This window comes from Sceloporus undulatus, chromosome 2 (assembly GCF_019175285.1).
Source record: "Sceloporus undulatus isolate JIND9_A2432 ecotype Alabama chromosome 2, SceUnd_v1.1, whole genome shotgun sequence".
In the NCBI taxonomy this organism is placed as follows: domain Eukaryota; kingdom Metazoa; phylum Chordata; class Lepidosauria; order Squamata; family Phrynosomatidae; genus Sceloporus; species Sceloporus undulatus.
This window is the reverse complement of record NC_056523.1, coordinates 139,340,939-139,367,568: the sequence shown is the minus strand read 5'-3', so window position 1 is coordinate 139,367,568 and position 26,630 is coordinate 139,340,939. Positions and strand designations below refer to the sequence as shown.

Sequence of the window (26,630 nt, the reverse complement as noted above, 5' to 3'; positions counted from 1 at the left end):
GATCTTCACCTCAGGGTGATCACTTGAATAGTGCCCTCTATTCATCGGACACATATTGTGAAGATAAAGTGATCGCTGAGTGTCAAATAACACATTTAATGTTTTGACTCCTTGCTCCATAATTCACTATTTTGAGAAGTCCAACACAGTGTGGAGCTCTAGTATCTTTTGGGAGATTACAAATTATTTCAAATCATTGCTACATGGCTGGAAATAAGTACTGTATTATTTTTATATAGCTACCTCATTTAATTGTGGCTTCTGAACTCTTAGTTATTACCTACCTTTAACCAATGATGCATTAGAAAACAACTGATAGGTATTTTGGTTGGACAAAAAAGTATTTGAAAATACACAACCTTCTAATTTGCCGGTTCTTCAGATTTGCTAATGGCTTTAAATTAATAGAAAAAGACACTGATATTCAAGTGAAGAATTCAATGTATATTTATTATTCACAGTTAATTACTATCTAACAAATGCTGCTGCTGAGTTAAAGGATTACATACATAGGCCTGTTTTTATTTAAACACTGGTTTTTAATATATATATACACACAAGACATTATGTCTGCAAGGCTGCATGATATACACCAATTCCAAAATAAGAAAACAATCAAATGGTCCAAGTGTAGAATGCCATAGATTTCTTTTCCAATCATTTCAGAAGAAAGGAGGTACAGTGGGAGAGAGAAAGACAGCTAGGAAGGAAAGGATAAGAAATTAATGTACTACAGGGCAGCTTTTTCTTTCATTTGCTGGGAGAAATGGAAATGTAAGGCAGAGTTCATCTCATGAATAACACACTTCTAACACTTACTATAAAAAGGCACCCGCCAACACAAGAATTTCTCCATCTAGGCAGAACAGGAGACCTCTGTGGTGGCTTTGGGATCTGTTGTTGGGATGAATGTTTCAGCCAGATGGCTCAGCAAAAGCAAATAAGGTGATATTGGCACAAGAGCTCAGAAGGTTGCTCTCCCCTGTCTCAAGTCCAAATCCATTCCTAATATCACGAGAATGGCATTGTGTGATTTTTATCAGGGGACATTAGGCTGAAATACAATCCATCACACAGCCTGCTGTGAACTAGGAATAAGAAGCATGGCTCTTTCAACTAAAGTAATGCTGGCATGAAGGGATAAGGAACTGCCAAAATACAAAGACAGTAATTTCCTTTTTGTGAGAACCAGTCATAGATAACAATTGTTGTTAGCCAGCTGTACAAGGGCTGGACTGTTTATCACCAAGCATCATGTTCAAACATTCCATAAGATGTTAAGCATAATTAAGCACAATCTTGAGGTCTCCTTGTAACATAAAACATATATTTCAGATGTTCCAGGCTAGTCAATCTCTATAATACGGCAGCTTCAAACAATATGCCATACTTTTCACACAAGTGCAATCTTCTCTTGCCACTCAAAGGTTCCTGGCTTCAAGCTCTAGCCTTGCCTCTTACAGAAAAATTTATGCCTTTCCCATTTGATAATAAAGGTATCAGATGCTCATACATGTTTTAAAGCTCCATCTGTTTTGTGGAGATCTCTGCATTTAATAATAAAGCTACAAATAATTCAATTTATTAAATATTTACATAAAAGCAGGAAAAATTTGAAAGCTGTGGACTGTCATTTTACTGAAAAAAATTAAGGAAATGAGGGAAAGGCACTAATGGAAAAATACAACAATGTGCTCATCCACATGCTTAAATAAAAAAAAAGCTAACATGGTTAATGAGAACATGATCTGGCTTAAGGACAGAATTTTTCAGAACAGTCCTGCAACCTGTGGGGGATAAAGCCATCTTCCCTCTGCTCTGGAAATGCTGAAATTTTAGATGGAAGGGGGCGAAAAAGACCTTACCTTACCAAAGGAAAATCTTGAAGGCAAAAGCAGAATTGGCATGTGTGTGTTGTTTTTCAATTGGCTTATGGATCTGGTCCCCCCCTTATTCCCATTTTAAAAAAACAGTTTTTGCATAAACATAAACACCCAAAGAGCTTTCTCATCTTTCTTTAATGGCATGGCCTCCATTTAACATTAAGATGTCATGCTCTGATGAATTGCTGTGTCAGTGGCGGGGAAGAAAGAATAAGTGAACAAAATACAGCCCCCTAGAAGTAACCAAGATAATCAATTAATATGCATTTTAATTTAAAAGGTAAGTTTTGGCGCACAAGTTGGACCCTTTTACTGTCCCCTCCCCACAAAGTCCATTCTGAGTGAAAAGAAGTATTTCCCTCATGCAGAGAGGGTGACTCAGATTTTATGGCCTGATGACTGGAGATCACTGGCTGCTGTTAGACTCTGAATGTGTACTTTACTGTTTCTCTTGTTTCCTTAAATAATCTTTAATAATTTGCTCTAGATGTTCCGGTTCACTGGGGTCACATAGTTGCGTGGAAACATGCCTGTTTGTCCATGACAGGCTCCCTTCCACCAGTTGGGGTCAGAATTGTCAAGGACCTGGATAAAGTCTCCACGACGGAAGCCCAGCTCACCTTCCTCCTGAGGGTCGAAATCAAAAAGAGCCTGTACGTATGTGGGTTGCTACAGGGAGAAGAAAAGAAAGGCAAATTAATTTGCTGTAATGCCTTGTCCTTAGGCAGCTTTGATACTAACAGGAACCAATTATATGAATCGTATCTCATCAATTTCCAAAATAGATACATGGCTACCAATCTATTTGCAAACACAATTATAAATGCTAGTTGCTACCAATAGAACCATAAATGGCTTAGAACCCAGGTATCCAAAAGGCTATCTTCTAAAATATAAAACTTGTCATCATCAGAGGCCTGGCTCCATGTTCCACAACCCAATCATCATTATTTGTAGTTACACAAACAACAAGTATCCTTTTAACTGCAGAATCTCATAGTTGGGATACCTTCCCCTGTATATGGTGCCAAATTTGATTATCACGTTGGCTGAAGGCAGATTTTTAAAACAAATTGTCTGCTGTGTTGCATCCAGTGCTATCACAAGTGGAAGGAAGCTTTGTGCAAGGAAATTCCCTGCTCCCTCTTCCCCACTACAGCCCCACATATCTTTCCAAAAGCTTCTCTTGAGGGGCAAGCAACCACTGGCAACAGCATGGAATGAGTTTTAGGGTAGAAGTACAATTTCAAGTCTGTGCAGATGTCTATGAGGCTGTCTTTACTTTCTATTGTAAAGGATGAAAGTTTGTTTCTTGTTTTAGGTGGGATGAAGTAAAACATCTGGAAAGCCATCTGCTAAAAGGTAATGTAAATTTTCTAACTGTGGCACTTTTAGCCAGGACAAAGAGGTACTACTGCAATACATTTTAACTCATCCTAAGGAAGCATGGGAATTATATTTATCCTTCATGCAATTAATGTCCTGAATGCTTTGCACAACGAATATAAAGCAGATATGATTAACTTTGAAGCCATAAAAATGGAAATGGGCCAGAACTGACCTCTTTCTCCCTTACCTGAGGCACCTGTTCAATGTCCCGGAGGAATATCTGTTGATTTCTGGAAACAGAGGTTGATCTGTGATAGTCTACCAGCTCATTTAGAGAATTGAACTTTACCACCCAAAGGAAGTACTTGCCAGCTCCATCTCGAAGCACCTTAAAGTGCTGCACATCATTTCCAAATCTATAAAAAGAGAAGAATAAGTCCAGATGTATTTATTCCTCAAAACACATTACCTCATGAGAAGTACTGCCTTCCATTATTAAAGTAAACATTTACTTATTATGTACACACGGTAAATGGTACCTATGTAACTGGAATACAAATACTGTGCAGATTTAAGAAACTCTTGAACAGCAGGTGGCAGTATTATTCTAGGACAAGACACTATTAGGTATGATCAGAAAAAGAATATTCATTTAGTGGTAAAGGCACAAACTGTTCGAAAGTTTCATTAATCTCTTGGTTGGCTATTCTCAACTCTGGGAGTGGGTCTCATTTGTATCAAAGGTACAGTGAATGAGAGTGAGACTCTTGGAGCTGCTAAATTTAAATGGCAAGAAGAAAAACACTCAATTGCAGGGCAGTAGACAACAAGCAGGTCAATCAATAAGCATTCCACATCACTGCTTGATATGCATTCATGTTATCATCATTGCAATCAAGTCATTGTTAACTCCAGGATGGAGACAGATTATATTCCATTAGCACTGTACAAATTAGTGTACTAAATTCACTTGGGTTTTGAGTACAGAATCAAGCAGGCCCAAAGTAATACAGTACTCACTTGACCGAAAGAGAAAAGTCTCCAGGAGCACTTTCACTCTCTCTGATGAGGAAGGCACCATCATGTCTCTGTTTGCCCAACATCTCCTCAGCCTTTGCTCGCGGGATCTTCCCAAAAAACCACCTGAGCAAACAGAGAGCTGAAAATTAATCTCAGTACAAACTCAATCGAAAGGGCACTTTCCAACATTGTGCAACAAACTGACAGTTTAAAATGACTGAACTGAATTTTAGAATTCTTAAAATGGGGATTTTATAAGTGCAGGGTTTTGGCGGAACCCAGGCTGTTTTAGGTCTTGGTGAGGCATTTTTAAACCTGGAAGTAAACTGGAAATTGACTGAAGGATATGATGGGCATTTTTATTTAAAGGAAGAAGGTTTGCCAGGATGTGGCTTACAGACTGCACTTTGCCTAGCATGATCCTAGTATGTAATGAATTATAACAAAAACCCATCTCATTTCTCAATGAACTATGTCCATCAATTTAGCTATTTTTGCAATCCTCAAAGCTTCTAGCCATTCCATTATAACAAGAAAGACATATTTCTACTAACAAAACATTGCTGTTAGCTACAGTAAGGAAACTCATCATTAACAAGCTAAACAGATCCTTGGGGAACCTTTCCTCAAAACTAAAATTACAGTTAACTACTTTCTTATTCCTGATATCAATAAATTACATTATAAACCAAGAACAACATAAGCAGACCAGATGTTAGTGATTTTCAGTGGTAATAAGAGATCTCATTTTGCATCATAAATGCCAACAGTGTGAAGATTTTATTTGGAATATACTGATGAACATTAGCTTAAAGATATAGACGGGATTTGGAGCATATTTGATACATTCATAGGAGTCTTTAGGCACAATCAAATCCTGACTGAACTACAAGTTGTACACATTTCGGTAACTGATAACACATTTGGGGAGGAATCACTTTAACTCACTTGAATAATTTGAGCTGCTATAGTACAATGGCTGAAGAATGTGAATTATGATTTGGAAAACCAGTGAATCAAATTTCCATTCTTCCATGAACTGGCTGACTGGCCTTAGGGAAATTTCATTCCCAGCCTCAGCCCACACTATAATGGAGCCAGGAGGGCCTTCACAATATTGACTTATCTGACAGGGTTGTTACAGCTAGTTAATGCACAGGAAGGCCTCTGTGAACATTTGAAGTGGCTGCACAAATAATTAAACATAGTAAATGCTTCTCTCTCTACCTTCCATTAGAAATTATCTGCATGAACTCTTTATCTGAGACTTTTTCTTTGGGGGGAGGCAGAATCTGTCTTTTACTGTGCACGGTGGGAAGCACACAAGGTTGGTGGACTGATTCCCAACATTATGTCACAAAGTGAGCTGCAGATTTCAATTTTTAATGTCAGATAATACAGGAATTACCACAAAGCAGACCTTGTTTTTTAATCTGCTGTATATATTGCTTATTCTTTCACATGCAAATTAAACCTTTTTACAAGTATATTAGTGATTCAGACAAAAGAAGAGTGACGTCAATCACCAGTGCCAAAGCCCACATGATGTGGCCAAGTAGGGAAGGGTAGTCAAAGGAAGTTTCCATCTTGCCCAAAGGAGGCTGTGGTGAGGCTGTGCTTTGGTTATCTTGGTGGATGACCTATGTAGGGAACTGGACAGGGGAAGTGTGTTACTGTTGGTTCTGCTAGACCTCTCAGCGGCTTTTGATTTCCACTGACCATGGTATTGCCAACTCTTTGAGAAAGCACGGGTCTTTCTTGGAGGGGGACATGCAGAAGATGGTGCTGGAGGACTCGTTTGATGCCCTGGCCTGTGGGGTCTCTCAGAGGTCAGCCCCCCCCTGCTGTGTAGCATCTATGAAACTGCTGGGAGATGTCATACAGAGTTTTGGGGTGTGGTGTCATCAATATGCTGATGACAACAAACTTTAGCTCTCCTTCCTATGATTCCAAGGAAGCTATCTTGATGTCAGTAATGAATCGGATGAGGGCAAACTAACTGAAACTTAATCCAGACAAGACAGAGGTGCTCCTGGTCAGTTGTAAGGCAGATCAAGGAATAGAGACTTTGTCTATGCTGAATGTGGTGACATTCCCCCTGAAATCTCAGGCTTGAAGTTTGAGTGTTCTCCTGGACTCAACACTGAGCCTGGATGGTTTCGGCAGTGGGTAGGAGTGCATCTGCACAGTTAAAACTAGTGTGCCAGCTGCCTCCATTTCTTGGGACATCAGATCTGGCTATGGTGATACATGTGTTGATTACATCCCATCTGGACTACTATAATGCACTCTATGTGGAGCTGCCTTTGGAAATGGTTCAAGAAACTTCAGTGGGACCAGAATGCTGCAGCCAGAATGCTGATCAGGTCCAGTTATAGGGATCATATGACTCCCTTGTTGAAACAGCTTTGCTAATGGTTCATTTATGGGTGCAATTCAAAGTACTGGTTATGACCTATATGGCTTAGGTCCAGACTATTTGAAAAGCTGTATCTCCTCATATGAACCTACCAGAACTCTAACATCTTCAGGCTTTCTCTTGGTCCCACCACCACCACAAGCTTGTTTAGTGGGGGCATGAGAGACAGCCTTCTCCGTGGCTGCTCCCATCATTTGGAATTGCTTACCATGAGAGGCTAGGCTGCCCCACTCCTTATTGGCCTTTTGCCAGAAGGCTAAAACTTCTCTTTTCAAGTAGGCTTTTACTGTGCAACTGCCTGGGAGGCCTGATTGGGGTGTTTACTTATGTGTGTTTTTAATAGTTTTATAATTTTTGTTTTGAATGATTTTATATTTTTAACATAATATTAATGTGAAAAATTTAATTGTGTTTTTAAATTGTACTGTTTTAAAACAACTTTTGTGAGCTGCCTAGGGTCCAATTTGGAGAAAGGGGGCATATAAATAAAATAAAGTACAAGTTTATACTGCCTCCTGAGGTTTTCCCAGGAAAATAAGTGCCAGCATGTCCAACTCAGATTACACTGCTCTTTTTTACACTTATGGAGACACACAGAGTAGACAACTATACTGCTCCAGCAAGGTAACCTTGCTGGGAGTTGCTATCTAAGGGTTCATAGCCATAGCAAAGTTCTACTGCTCCTTTTCCATGTGCCCACTGGCTTAGTAGGTTTTTGCCTCAGAAACTTTAGCAACTACAATTTCAGTCAATCTCTGTCAACAATCCTCTCTGTATGTTTGTGACCAATCACTATGGAGCCATGGCAGTACAGATTGCTTTTACATTCGGCATGTTTCCTTATTGCTGGTATCAATTCCAAACCACACGGTGATCTTTTTGAAACAAACTGTTCGAAATTTAAAAAAGAAAAGAAAACAGATACACTGTATTAAGTAAAGGACAAGTTGACTTTGTGATGTATTCACCTTCTTTAAACATGGAGGCTTCCTAAACTAATCTGCAATGCCTAAAAACCACTTTCTCCTGATAACCAGTGGTGCCTTGAGAAAATGTACTCAAAATTTATCACTACCCCTTGTTTTGCAGTAGGCATGTTTCCATCTCTTATACTGGCTCCTCTTGCACTGTGTCAAAAGCATTTTCCTTCATTTCATAGTATCACTGGATTTACAGGACCCTCCTGTTTGGACTGATCTCTTAAATTAACGAAGCAGGACTAAATTCACCACTTGCTATATTTTAGTCTTATTTTCATAGTATTTTTTAAAGAAATGTATTATCCATTCACAACTTGCACAATGGGCAGAAATAGCAGTCTATAAGTTGCAGTTTGTTTCCACATGAGAACACAAAGTCAACTACAACTAATCCATATGCACAAGTTTCCACTTCTTAAATAGCCCGAATGAATGTTAAAAATGTGAGGGCAGCTTAATTCAGTCTGGCTCTTTGTATTTCAGTACACAAACACACTCCTACTAGGCTGCAGGATTTATTTGGTAGATTAAATAAATTGAAGTTTTAATGAATCCGTGTAGATGCATTTTAACTGACAAGGGCATTGTTTTAAAAATTAATTAGTTTAGAGGTAGCCATCATAAATATATATTTTCAAGAGCAAGACAGAAATTGATTTATTTTTAAAAACATTCTGGTGTATTATTAGGATTTTATTTTTATTTTTAAAAAGATGGCCTACAGTCAGTGATAGCCTGATACCAGATCATTGTGATCTTGAAATCTTGAAAACAGGGCCAACCCAAGTTAGTATTTTGATGGGAGACTACCAAGGAATGCCAGGTGCAGTAGCCAATATTTCAGAGGAAGGAACTGGCAAAACCACCCCTGAGGATTCCTAAGAAAACCATATGAAATTCATGGGTCACCTACGTCAACAGGGAACTTCAAGTTACACACACACACACAACAATGAATGATAACTTTTGGCTGGGATCTAATGGGATGCTTCCACTGATTGAATTGCTTCTTTCATGTAACTATAAAGATGGTGTAATCCCCTGTCCAATAGTGCACATCAAAAACCTGCTCTGGGAACCTGGGAAACCCCATTGAGTTAGTAGAGTTGGATCCCAGGGGGAGAGGAAGATAAAGAAATCCTGATGTAATTCTCAAAATGAAGCAGGATGTATGCTTCCACTTACTGAATTCACAGGCATTTTATTCAGTTTCTCTAATTGGCATTTGAACTGAAGTCTTGGGAACATATAATTTATCTAATTAATCAAGTAAATATATGTATACATTCCAAAGAAATTAGATCCAAGAAACTATGATGGGATTTCTGCAAGGTCCACTTCTGATAATGTCACATAGCATTAATTTACTTGTAAGCTGCTTTGGATGGGACATTGTCTTTTGCTTATACTACTGTACAATGTAATCTAGGTTTTATATTACTGTGCAGTGAATCATTTCAGTAAGAGTTAAAGCGTGAATCCAAAACAAGCAGAGTCTGCAGAGCCTCCTCATTTGGCTCTGGTCTCATCTTCTCTGACCCTTCCTCCTGGCAGACAAAACAGCTGACTGATTGTATGTTGCAAATATTGCACAACCACTTTTTTTTTTAACACAGATTAAAAATCCCCAGATTTTGCATGGGAGGAAGAGCCCTAGAATGGTGAGAACCCAGAGTGACTGCCTATGGCTAGAAAGTGTTCTTGTAGGGAGATGACAGGGGTCTAGAATTATCCGGTGGTGCTCCTTCTTTCCTCTTGGGTTGTTTTCTAAGTACTTGAATGCAGCATCTTTCTGTGAGTGATGTCAATAATCCCTCTCCTCTCTCCATCAGATCTTTCTTTCCCACTCCTTCTCCCTCCCACTTGGTTGTGACATGGGGAGAAAAATCTTTAGTGGGTCCGTTCTGAAAGCTTCTTCTTTGGTTTGCTTGGTGATCTCTATAGAAATCAGTAATAATTGGAAGGGCAAGGAGTATGTAGATCATTTAGGAGTGTTCTTGCACAAATACTCCAAAGACTCCATAACTGCAGTGAAAAAAAGATGTGGAGAGGGGGTTGATTGAGATTATATCTGCACAGGATATTAACTGGAGTTAAGTAACTGAATAGGATCTGGGTGGGAGAGAAAATGGGAGGGGGCAGAAACAAAAAGAGAAAACAATAACAATAGGAATATCTTCTTGGCTGTAGGGATGTAATTACCTCTAAGGAAATGTTACCCTTGGTAGAAAAATGACCAATGAAACCTGAATAATCACTTAGATTCAGTTATCTTACTGTGGGATTAATCCACAGATAACACGACGAATCACTGACTTCCCAGGGACACTAATAGTTACTGTAATTACTAGTTCATTCACAATGCTGTGTTTTACTTTATGGAACTGTCTGTTCTTAATTTTTATTTTTATGAGCCACTTAGTGAACATGTTACAGGGTAGCTTATAAATAATAATAATAATAATAATAATTATTATTATTATTATTATTGAAACAAACATGTCTGGCAGATGCTTTTCTCTTGCTGGAAAACTTTGCGGATTTTATAGATTCTAACATGCTTTCAAGCACTAACATGAAAAATCTCAGGAAATGCATGGAATTACAAGTTACTTTCAACAATGAAGTCAAAACTGTTCTTCTGTTACTCCATTTCTACAAGAAGGCAATATACATAGCCCCATCACAGAATGGAAAAATCAGCAAGGAAAAAAGGACATAGGGCAGTCTGTGGACTAGACAAATTCAAAAACATCTGCTCACAGGAATCAGAAGGAAGGTAGCAACAAGGATGAAAAATGAATGGCAAAATGGATTTCCAAATCAGATTTCCACAAGAGCCATTCTTTCAAGTGAAAATGAATCTCCATGTCTCTATGCAGTATTCAAGAAAGTTTTCCAGCAAGGTGATTTCTGTGCATAGTTTAATGAAGACAAGTTCCTGTTCATTAAAATAGCCTCTGTATTGAGGCCATGTCACATTTAGCCGAGTGAGCCACTGCTCAAGTTCCACTGAAAATAAGGAGATCAAACACATTTTCCAAGTTGCTGACCCAATCTATTAAAGATATTGGCTACTCATGACCATACAACCAATCAACAGCACATTTGAACATTTTCCATAGGTTCATAAGAACAAAATTCTCACTGCTAGATGAAAGAGAATAGTGCATGTGAGAATTTTAGACCAACTAAGGGGTTGTTCACATTACGTTATAAACCAGTTCACAAACTGATTTAAAAAGGGATCAATCACAGCTGTGCCAGTTTTTTCCAACCTAAATTCCAAAGGGCAGGGCAAGGTAGGGCAAATCCCACTTAACCTGGTTCTTTTGGAACCGGGGATTTCAGCATGTCTTTTCAAAAGAACCGGTCCTTGTTTTACCAGCCGCCAATGGGAACTTGCTTTCAATTCAATACGGCATACAGGAAGGAAGGGGTTAATGTGTAGGGAGCAGATCATGCCCACCCATTTGCTCTCTCCCTGCCAGCCAAAGCCATAGCCATAGCCAGGGAGGGGGTTCTCCTAGGAACATCATTAGATGATGTACTTTTAAAAAAAAAAATTGATAGCTTATGCACATCTTTGCTATTGCATGACCGCAGTAGACAGCATAAATACTTGCATCGTTGATATGAGAAAGGTGTGCATGATTTGCTTGAATTTTTTTTATTTTAAAAAAACCAGTGAAGCTGAGGGTTAGGGGTCTTTTTTTCTCTTTCCCAAGAAAACCACAACAACTCCCAAGTTGATGCAAACTAAAGCTCTTGCACACATATTATATTATATTGATACCCCACATTTAAACCCGCAGGGGTTTCTTGGCTGAGGGAGTGTGACTCCTCCCAAGGCTAACCTATCCCAGGGTTTCTTGCTAAGGGTTGTTCCAAGGCTGACAGGGAAGGGGGGGGGGAAATTCATCCAAAAAGTGTGACATAGATGCTCATCATTTGATTGACAGTTAAAAAAAACTCAGAGAACAATGGAAACTCAGCTCCATTTTAAACTGACACAAATGGTAATGTGAACTTCAACAGGCTTAAATTGCCACCAAGAGATTCGATCAGAGTAAATGTAGTGGGAACTTTGATTTGGTAGTGCATCATCGAATTTCCCCTGATCTACTTGGCACAAAAACATTAGTGTGAATGTGGCCATCATGCCTAGCATTCTCAGAGATCATTCCCTACAGTTGAATCAAATTTTATACTAGGTGAAGCCCTTCTAGTTAAAACTGCAAAAGACAACAACCTGGACTTTAGTGCTGATTCTGCAAGAGTAGCTGTGAATACACTGCTTGAGAATACAAGCCCACTTGATCCATTTCCTTGTTGCCAACAGCACCAATTGGCATTATCACTAAATTACTTCATTTGGTGTTAAATTTAGCTTGATGGCATCTGCACAACCCATTTATATAAAGTTGTATTGATGGTTCCTATGATCATAAATATGTGTTCTTGACACATACACTCACAAGTCTGAAAGCACAACTGTAATCTGCTGAACTGACATCTACAAAAAATTGGCTGGGATGGGCCCCCAAGGATTTACAGGAATGCTATGAGGTATCCATTAAGAACTTTAAAGCAAGTTGCTTCCTGGTTTGCTTGATAAAACAGTGGTTACTGTATTAGGTTTATCAGTGCTGTCTTAAAATATCTAATATTAACTAAGAGGTTCTTCTTTTAAAATGCAGAATCATTTCTGCATCACACCCTCCCCCTTTAAAAATAAGGAAGTATCACCTCTTATTTCAAGGCCTTCCCACAGCTTCTCATGCAGTAAGCATGCCAGGCACACAAGGAAGTCGTGGTATGGTATTTTACTTACGGATGTGGTTTCATTTCAATATAATTTTTGGGAATGAAGCCATCTTTGCCATTGAGTTCTGCCTTGTACCAGTTTTGATCACATTCTTCATTCAAAACCTGGAGGAGAGAGATGGCAGGGAAAGGGAGAAAGGAAACAAAAACAAAATTCTTTATGTTCTTGATATGCAGTTGACATGCTTGTGTAATTCGATTTTGCCAGTTTTCCAAGTTCTTTCATTCTACTCCAACAGCTAAAGTGACTAGAAGTGAGAGAGGAAGTAACTTAGCTTTTCAAATTAGGCAATTCTGTGGAATAATTAAAGACACACCCAGTTTGTGAATTCCATATTTAGTCTTTCAGTAAAGTTTGCCACTTTGGATCAAATCAACTAGACTTTGAAGATCAACCCATATGCTGAAACTCACTATGAAAAACATGATATGGAATGGGTGAAAGCTAGCATGTCATCAGAATTCTAACAGGATACAGGACTGATATAACACCTACCTATAGGTAGACTCGGGCGGTTTACAGACTGCCCCTTTGGGCCGGCCTGTACACACCCCTTTCCCCGAAGGATTGGGGCCTCAGCTGCCACAGCGGCAGCCCTGAGGCCCTGATCCGCCGCTTTTCCAGGCCGTGGGAAGCAGCAAAAGGCCGCTTCCCACGGCCTGGAAAGGGGTGTCCTTGGGGCTTCAAGCCCCAAGGACACCCCGACAGCAGCAGAGAAAAGAGAAAGGGGCCGCTCGGCCCCTTTCTCTTTTGTGTCACTGGTGCAGCTGTGTAAAGGCTGCGCCAGCAACACAAAACCAGGAAGGAGCTCCGTTTCGGAGCTCCTTATGCGGCGACAGGATGTCATGTCCGCGCCGCCTCATTTGGAGGCGGTGCAGTCGTGACGTCCTAATGGCAGCGCCCATGTAGAATGGGCGCCGCCATTTAGTACGTACTGTGTACGTACTAGGGTTGGGGGCATCCGAAAGAGTACGTACTAAAAGGCCCTTCTGGAAAGGGCCTCTGTTATCTTTAGGAATTCATCACATGATCTATACGTAAATGTTTTATAACTTATGGAGTCCATTTATGCTATCTTTGGTCTGGAAGCCTACACACAGCATTTAAAACGTATCCTTCATTCAGGCCTATATTCCATTTTTTAAAATTAAAAATATTTGTTTATTGCTCTCATCCTTCCTGGGTTAATAAAGCAATTCACAGTGGATAAAAAATTTCCTTAAAAACAGAATTCAACCATATTTTAAAAACTAGTTTGACCCCCTCCTTGTATTAAAATTGTCTTTGAACTCTTCTACATATTTAAGCAATCCACTTTCATTACATGTTACCTAACTCCAAAAAGGGAACTGGTACATTTCCTTGGCTGGGAAATGGAAAAACTCCAGACACATCTGAAGTTTCCTTTCCAACTAAAAGATCACACGACAAACAGAAGCACAAGTTACTCTCATATCAGGGAAAGAATACGTTTTTACAACAACAAAATTATTAATCAATTCACTAAGTTCACATGCCATAATTAGATCAGAAAGTACTTAGCCTACATTTTAGGAGAGTTTAATATTATTCAATATAATGGAATATTTCATTATATCATTATATAATGAAACCATGATATATATATCAGCAAATGCATAATGAAACAACTGATATCAGTGATCAGCCAAAACCACCAGATTTGTTCAATTACTTGAACTTCTTTTTTTACAAGTAACTGCCTTTTAAAAAACAGCTCAATGTGCTCCTAGCCAAATTTACTGAGTATTTTTTTTGTCACTCAATTAAATTATTTTACTAATTAGTTACTTCATGCCTCAGACTAACTATCTCAATAGATGTGCATCAAGGGAAGTTAAAGACTTTTCCCTATGACTAACAATCACATCATTTACTATTGGAATTATCTTAATAGCAGTTATGATCTAAAAATATAAACAATGCTTACAATTAGTGCTAAATCTCTGATTAAAGTGTACTTCAGAAGCTCAGTTTAAGTCTAAATTTAGCTGAGTGAAGAAATTCATAAATCTTCAGACCTGTTAACATGAACATTGTGAATTTAATACACAGGTCATGTTCTGTTAATATTTTCCACACTGAAAAAATACAGCACAGTAAACCATGATATTATCTTTCCATGGTGGTGAGAATGCATGCTCCTGTGAGGCAAAAGGCTAGTCTGACATTAGCAGTGCTGCCAGTAGGTTCTCCCCTGTTACAGGCTTTTACTAAGAAGCCAGACTATAGTACCAAATAGCTACTAAGCAGCAGCAATAGTAGGGGTGACACTGGTGAAGGATGTCTCATAGATAACAGTAGTGTTTGTACTGTGCAGAAGGAGCCATAGTAAAGCCAATTGGTCACTGGTAGCTCCAGGGCCAGCCACATAACACCTGTACTGTACTAGCAGATCTGCACTGGCTGCCAATTCGCTTCCGGGCACAATACAAGGTGTTGGTTGTTACCTATAAAGCCCTAAATGGCTTGGGCCCAGAGTACTTGAAGGACCGACTCTCCCCATACAATCAGCCCCGCACTCTCAGATCTCGTGGGGAAAAAACTTTTGAGTGTTCCCAAGACAAGATACGCAGCGACTGCGCAAAGGGCTTTTTCTGTGGTGGCCCCGCAGTCTTGGAACGCTCTCCCTGAGGAGCTCCGCTTAGCCCCCTCCCTGGAGTCATTTAAGAGAAACCTTAAGACTCATTTATTTCGTCAAGCCTTCCCTCACATGTCCTGACTGTTTTGCTCCTGCATACTATTTATTGTATTTTTATATTGTTTTATTATTTTGATTGATTAATGATGGATTTTAATGATATATAGTAGTATACGGTTTTTTTTATGAAGGACTTTAGCTGTTAATTTTGATTTTTTAAACTGTGATTTTTATTGTATTATATTTGTAACCTGTATTGTATTGTATCTTATTCTGTTTGTAAACCGCCGTGATCATAGGAACGGCGGTATATAAATAAAATTTCAATCAATCAATCAAAGCCCTTTGGAATGTCTTTACGATGAGACAATCCAAAAAGACACAAGAGATAGTCCAGAAGATGTGACTCCATGGTCAGAAGGCACACAATGAGCTACTAGGGTATAGCTGAGAACAACTATGAGTAGCACTGTCACTAATGATGCAACTGGGCTCAAGCTGAAAGGATATTCAGCTGTTGACATGCTCCGAGATGAAAGGAAAGTCCAAAGCTGCACAAGGCATTATTATAGGAATACGGAATAGGAGACGCATCAACCAAGGGAAGCTAAACATAGTAAAATAAGAAATGAAACATATAAATGTTGCAATACCTGGGGTAAGCAAGCTGACATGGGCAGGAATGAGACTTTTGAGCCAGATAATTACACAGGTTTTACTCAGGAAATAAAAATGTAAGAAGAAATAGGGTAGCATTAAGAGTGATGAGAAATGTATCAAAAGCTGTCAAAGGACATAATGCAATGAATTGTATCAATAAGACTTCAGGGAAAATCAATCAATACAGTCCAGCCTTGCCATATGCACCTTCGCCACCAATGTAATCAATAGGACTCTAGCATAATTTGCCTTATGTGTGTGGGGGTCCAGAATGGATCCTCCATGTATAGCAAGGGCAGACTATATACAGTGGGCCCTCATTATCTGTGAGCCCCCGTTGTCCCCAATGGCAGCGCATGCATGCGGTTTCAGGACAATGGGGGCTTACTGCTGTCCCTAATGGCAGCATGGCCATGTGCACGCGCCACCACTGCGGACAACGAGACTTGAGGGCCTACAGTTTTTGGTATCCACGGTGTGTGTGTGTCGGAATGGATCCCCCACAGATACCAAGGTCCCATAATAAGCATAATCCAAGTTCGTGCTACAACTACAGAGAAGAAGAAGAAAGTGAAAGATTCCATACTGGAGTCCAGGAGGAAACTGACCACATGCCAAAGCAGGTCTTCCTGTTAATCATAGGCAATTGGAATGTAAGAGTACAAAACAGAGCAAAATCAAAGACTGTAGAGAAATTTGTTGCGGGGTCAAAAAGCAAAGTGGAAGACTGACTTGATTTTGCAAGGCCAACATCTTGTTCATCACAAACACATTCTTTGAACAACCAAAGAGATGACTGTAAACATGGGCATCACTTGATGGCCAGTATAGAAATCAAACAGACTACATCATTGGAAGCAGAAGCTGGAGAAATTCCATTCTTTCTGCAAAAATGGGGGGGGGGGGGGGATCAGATTGTGGCACAGACCATGAAGTGATAATATCAAAATTAAGAGTAAAGCTAGTGAAGAACAATAATCATGCCAAAATACAACCTGAAAAACATCTCCACAAAATTTAACAATAACATAAAAATAGATTTGCATTATTAAGCCTGACTACTGGAAACCACAAGAATTCTGGACTGAAGCTAGGGACACTGTCAGGGAGAAATGCAAAAAGACACTATCTGCAGCAAAAAAGAAGGAGAAGCCTTGAACGATTAAACTCTAAGCAGTTCAGGACAGCTGGGAAGCAAAAGGGGACAGAAATAGGGCACTGCCTATCTGTTTAATTTGTACGCTGAACACATCATACGAAACGCAGGATTAGAGTTGGAGGAAGTATGTGTCAAAATTGGAAGAAGGGACACCAACAATTTAAAATATGCAGATGAACCATACCCCTAGCAGAAAATAGCAAAGCCTTGGAAGAATTATTGAAGAAAGGCAAGGGCAGGTCTACAGTTAAACATTAAGAAAACAAATGCTTGGTAAAGGTAAAAGGTAAAAGGTAAAAGACCCAGTGTGTGGGGGGAGGGGTACTGCTTTGACCTCCCCCCCTCCCAGGGCTGGCTGTCTGCCGAGATTCTCATTGCAGCTCCACCAGTCCATGAAGGCAATGTCCCCCAACAGCATCCACTGCTGAGGGGGTGGCACTGCAGTCTCTGGAGGATCTGTTTAGGATCCAGTATGGCTGCTGGGCAAGTGGGAAAGGGAGGTGATGCCCATTCTCACTCACCCAGTAGCTGCACCAGTTCCTCTGGATATACCAACCCACTAGGTAACATCCCCCTCTGGGATGTCACCCAGTATGGTCTACACACTTGCATTATTATTATTATTAACCTTTATTTATAAAGCGCTGTAAATTTACACAGCGCTGTACATACAATCTTTTTAATTGGACAGTTCCCTGCCCTCAGGCTTACAATCTATACATTAGAATACATCTAATTCTTTGTTGGTTGACAAAGAACCTAGCTCTAATATCCTAAAAGCTCATATAACCCTACAGTCTTGAGGATGAGTCAAGGTTTCTCATGCAAGGGAGCTATGGTTCAGTTGAGAGAGACAATCAATGGTATTAGCATGCAATTACAGTTCTACACTGGAAAACTCGAGAACCAAATGATCATTTAACACACTACACTTTCTAGAAATCCACACCTATGAGAATAGTGACATAATTTCTCTCACCCTTCAATCATGCTGAGTGCAGATATGTGTAAGGCTCATTAATAATACCAATTCACAAAAACCTTTGTGCAGTCTCTACAAGTTGTAATAGTAGACAACAACCCACAGCAATACTCAAATGTTGTTATTTAGACTGCTAAGTGGAACAGGCTCAGCTGAGGGCCTGCAAGAGAAAGTTTAGACTTAATGGAACCAGCCAGTGATTCTGTGATGAGATGAATAGCAATTCTGGAAACCAAGGTCTTGAAGCAAAACAAATTGCTCGTACAAAGGAATAATAAGAAAATGTACAAGATGTGTTGTTGCCCATATTGGTTCAGTATATCTATCCCGAATGCTTTTTGGACATCTGACCTTTGCTACAAAGCAATCTGTCTGGCATTTTTAATAACTCGTGATTAAAGAGTTCAGCAGTTTTCTACCTTCTGTTGTAACCCGCCTTGAATGTTGTAATCCGCCTTGATCTCAAGGAAAGGCAGGCTATAAATAAACAATTTATTATATTATTATTATTTAACTAAGGTTGTAAGGATGAAGCCTCCTCTTTGCCTGCAAAAGTATGTGTACATGTTTGCTTGTTCATACATATATATTGCTATGTTTGCTGTGCACAACAGTATATATTATCTCAAATCTTGTATCAAGAACCCGAGTAGCTACATATTTTGAAACTTGTTAGCACTCAGGCTGGCGAGAACAGAGCTGAGCAAATATGGACCTCTAGAATATTTTTTAAAGTACAGCTCCCATAAATCCCTTTTCACTGATTATATCGGCTAGAGCTGATGGAAGTTGCCAGTGAAAAACATGTGGAGAACCACAGTTGTCCCCCTCCATTCCAGAAGCTGAGTCGCCATCCTAAATGCCAAAAAACTAGTACTCTGACACAAATATCCTAGAAATGAACTGCTAAACAAGGAAGTTGCGATGTAACTCTTATTATGTGTGAGTTCTAGCTGAAACTGCAAAAGGCATGGTGATTAGACATGGATGATCATGCCACCACATCATGTGAGGATACCAGCATTCACTATAGGAAGACCAGCTCCTCTACATCTCCATCTCCCTGCACTGGACTCTTCTGGTAATGACAACCACCTTACATCATCCTCAGGGAACATTTATTTTTTCTGGAAAAGAAGCAAGAAGTTCCTCCAGGAGGATCTAATTGCTTTTATAGAGGTAGGAAACTCATTTCCAGTTCTTGACAAATCCACAATTCACCTGGCATTTGGTTCATGTTCTGAGCATGTATCAGTGATGGCAACCTGACTAGAAGACTATCCAGATAAGGGAGTACTGTAGCTCCCACCCTATTCAGAGAGGTTAGAAAATTTATCTCGGAATATGCTGTCTTGCAAGGAGAGGAGGGGAAGGATAGGATATCACTTGGTATCTCTTCTGCACCCTGATGGAGAAAGACACATGGTTTAGTTATGAGACATCAGCTCAGTATGGTTCACAGTAGGTTCTAGGTCCAAGGGAGTAAGAACAAAACTACCCATTTCATATTTGCTTCATGATCAAATAATAAAATGCAATGTTTGAAAAAACCTCACTTCAGATGTCACACTGAAGTTCGTTTTGGCTCTTTCCTTCCTCTTCTGAAAACAGAAACAGGAAACAAGGTTTGGTTTGAGTTGTCTTGGAATGTAGTCTTCAATAAGCACACTACATTTCATTCAGATGTCTTCAGCTCTATCCTGGCGTTACAGAGGTGCAGGTTGAGTCTCCCTTATCTGGATTTCCAAAATCCAAAATTCTCCAAAAACTAGATTTTTTTTCATGGATGGATGAGATAGTGACACTTTTGGTTTCTGATGGTTCAATATACACAAACTTTATACACAAAGTTATTAAAAATAATGTATAAAATTACCTTCTGGGTAGGTGTATAAATTGTATAAAAAACATAAGTGAATGTTGTTTACACTTGAATTCCATCTCCAAGATATCTCATTATGTACATATGTGCAAATACAGGTATTCCAAAATAAAGAAATAAAAAAGAAATAAAAATCTGAAATCCAAAACATTTCTGGTCTCAAGTTTTTCAGAAAAGAGAGATATTACCTGTACTGCATTAGAAACAGAGAAACACAATCCTCAACATAATAGTTATACAAAATCCCTCATTTTATTCAACCCTCACCAGAAGACTGTTGAATACCTTTCTGCAGCAATTTTTTTTTTTGCAGAAAACCTAAGACACCTAGGATGGTTTAGGATTCCACTTTTGTTACAAATAAATTTTATTTGTCATTCCTTTCAAATTTGTCATTCCTCTCATTGCTATACAGTCATCCCTCCATATTTGCGGCTTTGATATTTGCAGCTTTGATTATTCATGGATTTCATTAATATGTTCTCTATAGGACTGTCTAGGTCCTCCAGTGCAACTCTGTGGTCAGTTGCACTGAAAGCCATTTGTAGCTTACTACGGCCATTGCCATGTTCTAGGTCAGTTTAAGTTTGGACATTGACCACAGAGTTGCACTGGAGGAACTCTGAATTCCCGAGAGAGGTGTCCTTCAGGTAAAACTGATGGTGTTTTTGTTTATTTGCGGTTTTTTTTTCCATATTCACAGGGGTCCATTGTCCCTTAACCCTAGCAATATGGGGAAACTGTATAGCAATGTGGACGCTCTAATAACAAGCTTGTTAAGAATAACTGGTTAAAAAGCGAAACCTATATGTAGTTTTTTGTGGGTTTTTCGGGCTATGTGACCATGTTCTGGAAGAATATATTCCCGATGATTCACCTGCATCTTTGGCTGGAATCTTCAGAGAAACGTACTTCACTGAAAATTGTAATTGTAATTTGCGGTGGCAGCAGACCTTCCAGAAAAGGCAATTTATTTGGGGGAGGGGGCACTATGGAAAGTCTAGAGAGTTTGAGGTCTAGAAGAATAGCCTCGGGGCTGCATTTTGCCCCTGCCACAAACTAACTTATCTCTTACTGAGATGTCATGCACTTTAGCCATAATGCCTGGTGAACCATACAAGTAACTGGTATTAATCTAGAATCAATATAACAGATCATATGCACTGTTGAACATCTTTATAATATTGTTGTGTGTCTTCAAGTTGTTTCCAACCCTAAGGCACCTATCTTGGCAAGATTTGTTCAGAGGTAGTTGGCCACTGCCTTCCTCTGAGGCTGACAGTGTGACTTAGCCAAGGTCACACAGTGGCTGAGCTGGGAATCCAACCCTAGTCTCCAGAGTCATAGTGCAATACTCAAACCACTACATCATGCTGGCTCCTATAAGCCAAGTATACATAATGTATATGTGGGTACATTTAAAAAAGAAGAGTATGATTGACTGTGTGTGAGAGGAGGGGGGGGGAGGACATTATCACACTGTCCTGCTGTCCTGCCTCAGTCCTATTGAACAACGGAAGCATACTGGTTTAATATAATTTCTTATCACACTTTTCTCCACAACAGTGCTGTGGTGATCCATGGTTGAGTGATCTGTTTTCTGCACTGCCAAACACTGCCTTCTGGAAGGCTCAAGATCAGCCCCACCAATCTCCATCTCCTCCTTCAGACAGAAGCAGCTGCTCCAAGCACCCTCCTTGCCTTTCTCTTCCCCTCCAGGACAAAAAAAGGTTTGGGAGGAGAAGAGGGACCAGGGCCCAAGTCTTGCCCTGTTATGGTGTTCATGAGTATAAAAGCAACTGTTGCTATCTTGTTATGGTTCTTTGAACACAGAAGCTACTCCTGCTGGATTGGATCCCTTGAGACCACGTTTTCCAGATAACTGCCACCACCTGATTAATTATCTTCTCCCCCATTTAGCAACACATCAGAACTTTGCTGAGAGATCTGCAGATACTTTCGCTTGCCAACTTAGGAAATAACTAGCAAGCTAAGGCATGTGAAAAAAGAGTATGAGAGAGGCATGGTACTTTGAAGAAAAGCTTTATTCTAACTAAGGACGTCAAGTAGGATATCACTACTGTACATGTAGGACCACTTGTCCTACTGGCACAACAGGAATGTAAATTACAGAATACAGTCATTTCAGGCAAGCCAGTAAAATAAACCAGAAATCTAACGCCACTAACTAGTACAGGTTTCTAACCTTACCTACAGCTCAGATGGGATTTGTAGTTCTTGATGTTTCTAGACAGCTGGAAGCCTGGACTCCACTGTCCAGTTCTACCAGCTCCTTATGATCTGCCTCAGGGCAGACAGCCTCCAAAGGCAGACAAAGGCAAAACTCAAGCCTCATGCTGCAAGGAGGCTTTTTAAAATCGGGGAGTCATTACTTGTGATGTAAGCCTTCATTAAAATGTATCTCTTCCCCCATTATTCAACCCTTTGTTGTCTGGGAAGAGGTCCTCTGATAAATGGAAGGACTCCCATTTATCACCCACACCCTCCCTTGAGCAAGTCTCATGTGCCCCACTGGAATCCCACCCCACAGTTTGACAACCACAGACCTAAAAGGAAATATTAGCAACACAAAATATATTGGGGAATCTAGAAGTCACAAAAACATGTCCAAGGAAGTAGTTCCCTTCTGCACTAGCAGACTTAACAGGAGAGTTAAATCGAGTGCTCAGCTTACTTAAAAGTAAATTCTTAACTTCATAAGAAACCACAGAAACAAATGACTTTTCTGAACTGTGATCTAGATTTAAATGTAATATAATCACCTTGTAGCTTCCTCTCTCATTTTTAGTATACAAACTAAATATAATCTGGAACAAAATTAAGAAGGTTGGTTAAAGACAAGGAACTTACATTATCAAACATTAACAATTATTGTATGAGAATAATTTTTATTATCTCTTTACAATCCTGAATTTTCTTAGATACCAAGCAACAAGCCATCTTCTTGGTTAATTGCTTTCTATTCCTTTTAGTTACCCTTGCTAGTTCTGCATATTGTTTTTAATGCCTGTTAATATGAAGAAGCTCAGCCCTCAACATAACTGGAAACTGAATTCAAAGAGCTCCCTTAACAGTTTCTCAAAAAGAGGAAGCTGAACATTCTAACTAAGGAAGAGACAGAGTTTACAGAATGCGCTGAGTGGTTTGAGCCCACCAGTCTTTTATAACTGTAGTATTCAGGATGTTATCACGGAAACAGAAGACAGAACATCCTTCCTTATATCAAACTTAATCTCCATTTAAAAGTGAGGAATACAGCATTTTACAGGGCACAGAGTAAATCAGTCTCTGGTTAGTTAATGGTCCAGTTAAGCAGATGTAGTAATCCTAAAACACTGCTTTCTCTGGTCATGTGAAATCCTGTGTTCACACTATAGCTTACATGTATACTTTAGTTTTGTTGTATTTACCCTCTGTACTTTACACTTATTCTTTAAACAATGATAGATTTATACTCATCTACGATGTTGCTTCATCTCCAAGCAACACTTAACAGCAAGTTGCACCTACCTAAAGTAAAAGCACAACAGTCTCTTAGGCCTACAACAAACCAAATTTGTACAAAGGTTCTATTTGTAAGAGGTTAAGCAACTGGCTTGTTTTGTTTTTAAGTTATTTTGATGTCAGAACAATTAGAAAATTTGCACAAGGATACATAAGGCTGTTGCCTTTCCCAAGAAAAACAATGAATTAAAAGCCACTTAAATTTACAATAAAAACTCTTTCACAAAGCAATATGACATGGACCTCAATGCGTGTATATGCCTGCAAAGCCTGTCAGCTTATGGTGACCTCACGAACTTCATTATGTTTTCTTAGGTAAGGAATACTCTGAGGTGATTTTGCCCACTCCTTCCCCTGAAATACAGTGGGCCCTCCTTATCTGTGGACTTGCCATCCATGGATTCAAGCATCGCAAATGGCAAACTGTACTGTCATTATGGCAAGGTGGCTCCAGAGGGAATCTGGGTGTTGGGCTCCTCTGCTTCCTGGGTGCCCAAAGATGAGAAGTGGAGGAAGAGGAAGGAGGGAGGGATGGTGACCTAGTGGCTCCAGAAGGAGCAGGTGTGGAGCAGGTGAGAGAGGAAAGCGTAGGCAGCATTCAGAGCAAGTGAGTGCTTCTCAGCATGGGTGCGCACTGGCTCATCTGCCTTGGTCAGAAGCCTGCCCTGCCACTGCCCTCTGGCCTGGCGGGGGAGTGGGGAATGAAAGGGGGTGGGCAGAAGGAGCACTCTCCCCTCAGTGGGGAGCTGCTCTTCCTCTCCCCTTCCTCTTGGTTCTGGCCAGGCAGGGTCTGGGCTAGACTGGCTTGGTCAGTCAGTTACTTGCCCCCCCCCTGGGCCATAAATCCTAGTCCCCAGATGGACAGAGGGAGACACCCCATCCCTCCCTCCTGCAAAGAGGTGAGCAGAGTCCCCACCATCCCTCCTTCCTTCTTGCCTTCCTTTTCTCCTCCTCCTCCGCCTCTCTGGACTCTCTCACTCCCTCCATGCCCAGGGATCCCTCCTTCCTCCCCTCCCGGCTTCCCCGCCTGTGGCTCCTTCTGCCCTCCAGAGACACAAAAATGGTGGTGCCACTGCAGCCAGAGGGACTCGTGCCCAAGGGAGGACATGAAATGGCCAGGACATGCCTCCTCCAAGCAGGACACGCCCCCTTTTGCCCTGCCCAGGAGGGAATTTAAATATACATGGATTTTGGTATCTGCGTAGGGGTCCAGAACGTATCCCCCACGGATACCAAGGGCTGACTGTATAGCCTACAGCACCAGATATTTGTTGGTGGTCTCCCACTGAAGTACTAACCAGAGTCAACTTCGCTTAATTTCCAAGAACAAGTGGAATCTGATACCTTTAGAGTATTTATGCACATGGGTCCTACTAGTCATTTGGAAATGTTAGAAATAAATGCTTTGTGTGCCTACACATAGGAGTCAACAAGGAGTTATAGATGGGCCTGTTTATATATTGAGGTATTAAGAGGCTCATCAGTCTGAGGGGGACATTTTGATTACAGAGAAAGCCAAATCACTGAAAATGGTACTTTAAAGCTGGAGTTTTTGTTGTTATTTTATTACCCTTGTCTTAGCATGGTACAAGAGTCAAGCAGTAGAGACTAGTTGGAGACTCTCGCCACCATGACTCAAGAATGCACTACATTTTATTCAGGCATGCATAAAACAGTCTTCAGAACACATAGTGCTGAATTATCTTCCAATGTCCACCAAAAGTAAAATGACATGTTAGCATAATGTAAGATCAATAGATTCAGTCCTGACTCTTAAAGATGTGTTCCAACAAGTTAATTCTTGAAAGAGAAAAAATAATCTGTCAGTATAATGCTATTTAATAATCTGGTATCGCAGGAATTTTTGGTTCATGGTTCAAAAGTGAAAGCAAAATTGACTGTCAAAGAAGCCATCTAATGAATAATGAAAGAACAGATCTTTATTACCATATATTATCTACTGAAAAAACTTCCTGTGCACAAGTGTACTCATTATTATTTATCAAAAAGATGATGCTGTTTAAAACTCATTATTTAGCTTTCCCAGGTTTGATAACCAGAAAATATTTATCTTACCTCCCCCTCCCCTAAAATTACCAGGGGACTACCATTTCTATTCACCAGACCATGGGTCCCACTCTGGAAGAAAGACAGCATACAAATAAAATAGATAAAAAATAACAATGTGGAGAATTAGCAGCAAGATCATATGAACTTCAAACAAAGTACCATCACCACAACCTGTATATACCTGAAACCAAATAGAGAATTAACACTCGTCAAATATGGACACAGAGAAACAGCAATATAAGGGCATTTCTGTACGATAAGACTGCACGTGCCATGTTCCAAACAGGAGTGTTTCATTTTCTATGTGCTTAGACAAATCTTGGGAATCCTGTATGCCAAACTGAACTCCATAAAAAAGAAGTGTTGGTGGTGTTGCCATAGAGAATGTAGACTGAGAATGGAGAATGGAGACCTTTGAGACTGACTGATATAATTTAGGATGAACTTTCACTGAGTTCAACTCACTTCTTCAAATGCACTGATAGAGTACAAAATTAATGGCACAGATATATTAGGAGTTATATTGTGTGGTGGGATCAGAGTGCATAAAGTGTGAAATACAGTACATAAACTGTGAGATGACAGTTGATGAAGTGATAATCTTCTGGGAACAGCCATGAGAAGCACATTTTATCTACTGAATATAATCTGTGCCCTTTACAGTAATCCCAATCCTCTCCAGCTAGACTCAATGGAAGTATAGTGTCTAGATCAAGGGAAATAATAGTGCCATTCTATTCTGCTTTGGTCAGGCCTCACCCAGAATACTGTGTCCAGTTCTGGACACCTCAATTCAAAGGATGTTGAGAAGTCAGAGAGTGTCCAGAACAGGGCAACCAAAATGGTGAAAGGTCTGGAAACCATGCCTTATGAGGAGCAATTTAGGGAGCTGGGTATGTTTAGCCTGGAGAAGAGGTTAAGAGGTGATATGACAGGCGAAGGCATTCCTCTTCAGACAGCCATTCAAAACAGAAAGCTTTTAAAGAATGGGCCAGGGTGTTATATTGTTTTAATGTGTTTTAAACATTTTTATCGTTTTGAATTATTGGCTAATTTAACATGTAATTTGTTCTGATCACTGCAGTAATTTAATTCTCTTTTAATGTACTATTTTTGTATGCTTTTAACTGCACTGTTTTTTAATGTTGTAAGCTGCCCTGATTCCCAGTATTGGGAGAAGGGTGGGATATAATAATAATAATAATAATAATAATAATAATAATAATAATACAGG

The 26,630-nt window shown here is 39.8% G+C and overlaps 1 protein-coding gene across 2 annotated transcripts in view; it reads right to left on the bottom strand.

Moving 5' to 3' along the window:
• Positions 1 to 423: 423 nt before the first annotated feature.
• Positions 424 to 26,630, bottom strand: part of GRB2 (growth factor receptor bound protein 2) — a 75,015-nt gene continuing 48,808 nt past the window's right edge. The window contains exons 3-6 of one of the 2 annotated variants that reach the window (XM_042449588.1): positions 12,466 to 12,563; positions 4,233 to 4,355; positions 3,445 to 3,628; positions 424 to 2,552 (exon numbers count right to left, since the gene is read on the bottom strand). In XM_042449588.1, coding sequence (XP_042305522.1) covers positions 2,367 to 2,552; positions 3,445 to 3,628; positions 4,233 to 4,355; positions 12,466 to 12,563 — 591 coding nt within the window. In that variant the 3' untranslated portion in view covers positions 424 to 2,366. The remainder of the gene's footprint in view (positions 2,553 to 3,444; positions 3,629 to 4,232; positions 4,356 to 12,465; positions 12,564 to 26,630) is intronic. The other variant, XM_042449589.1, reaches the window with a different exon arrangement.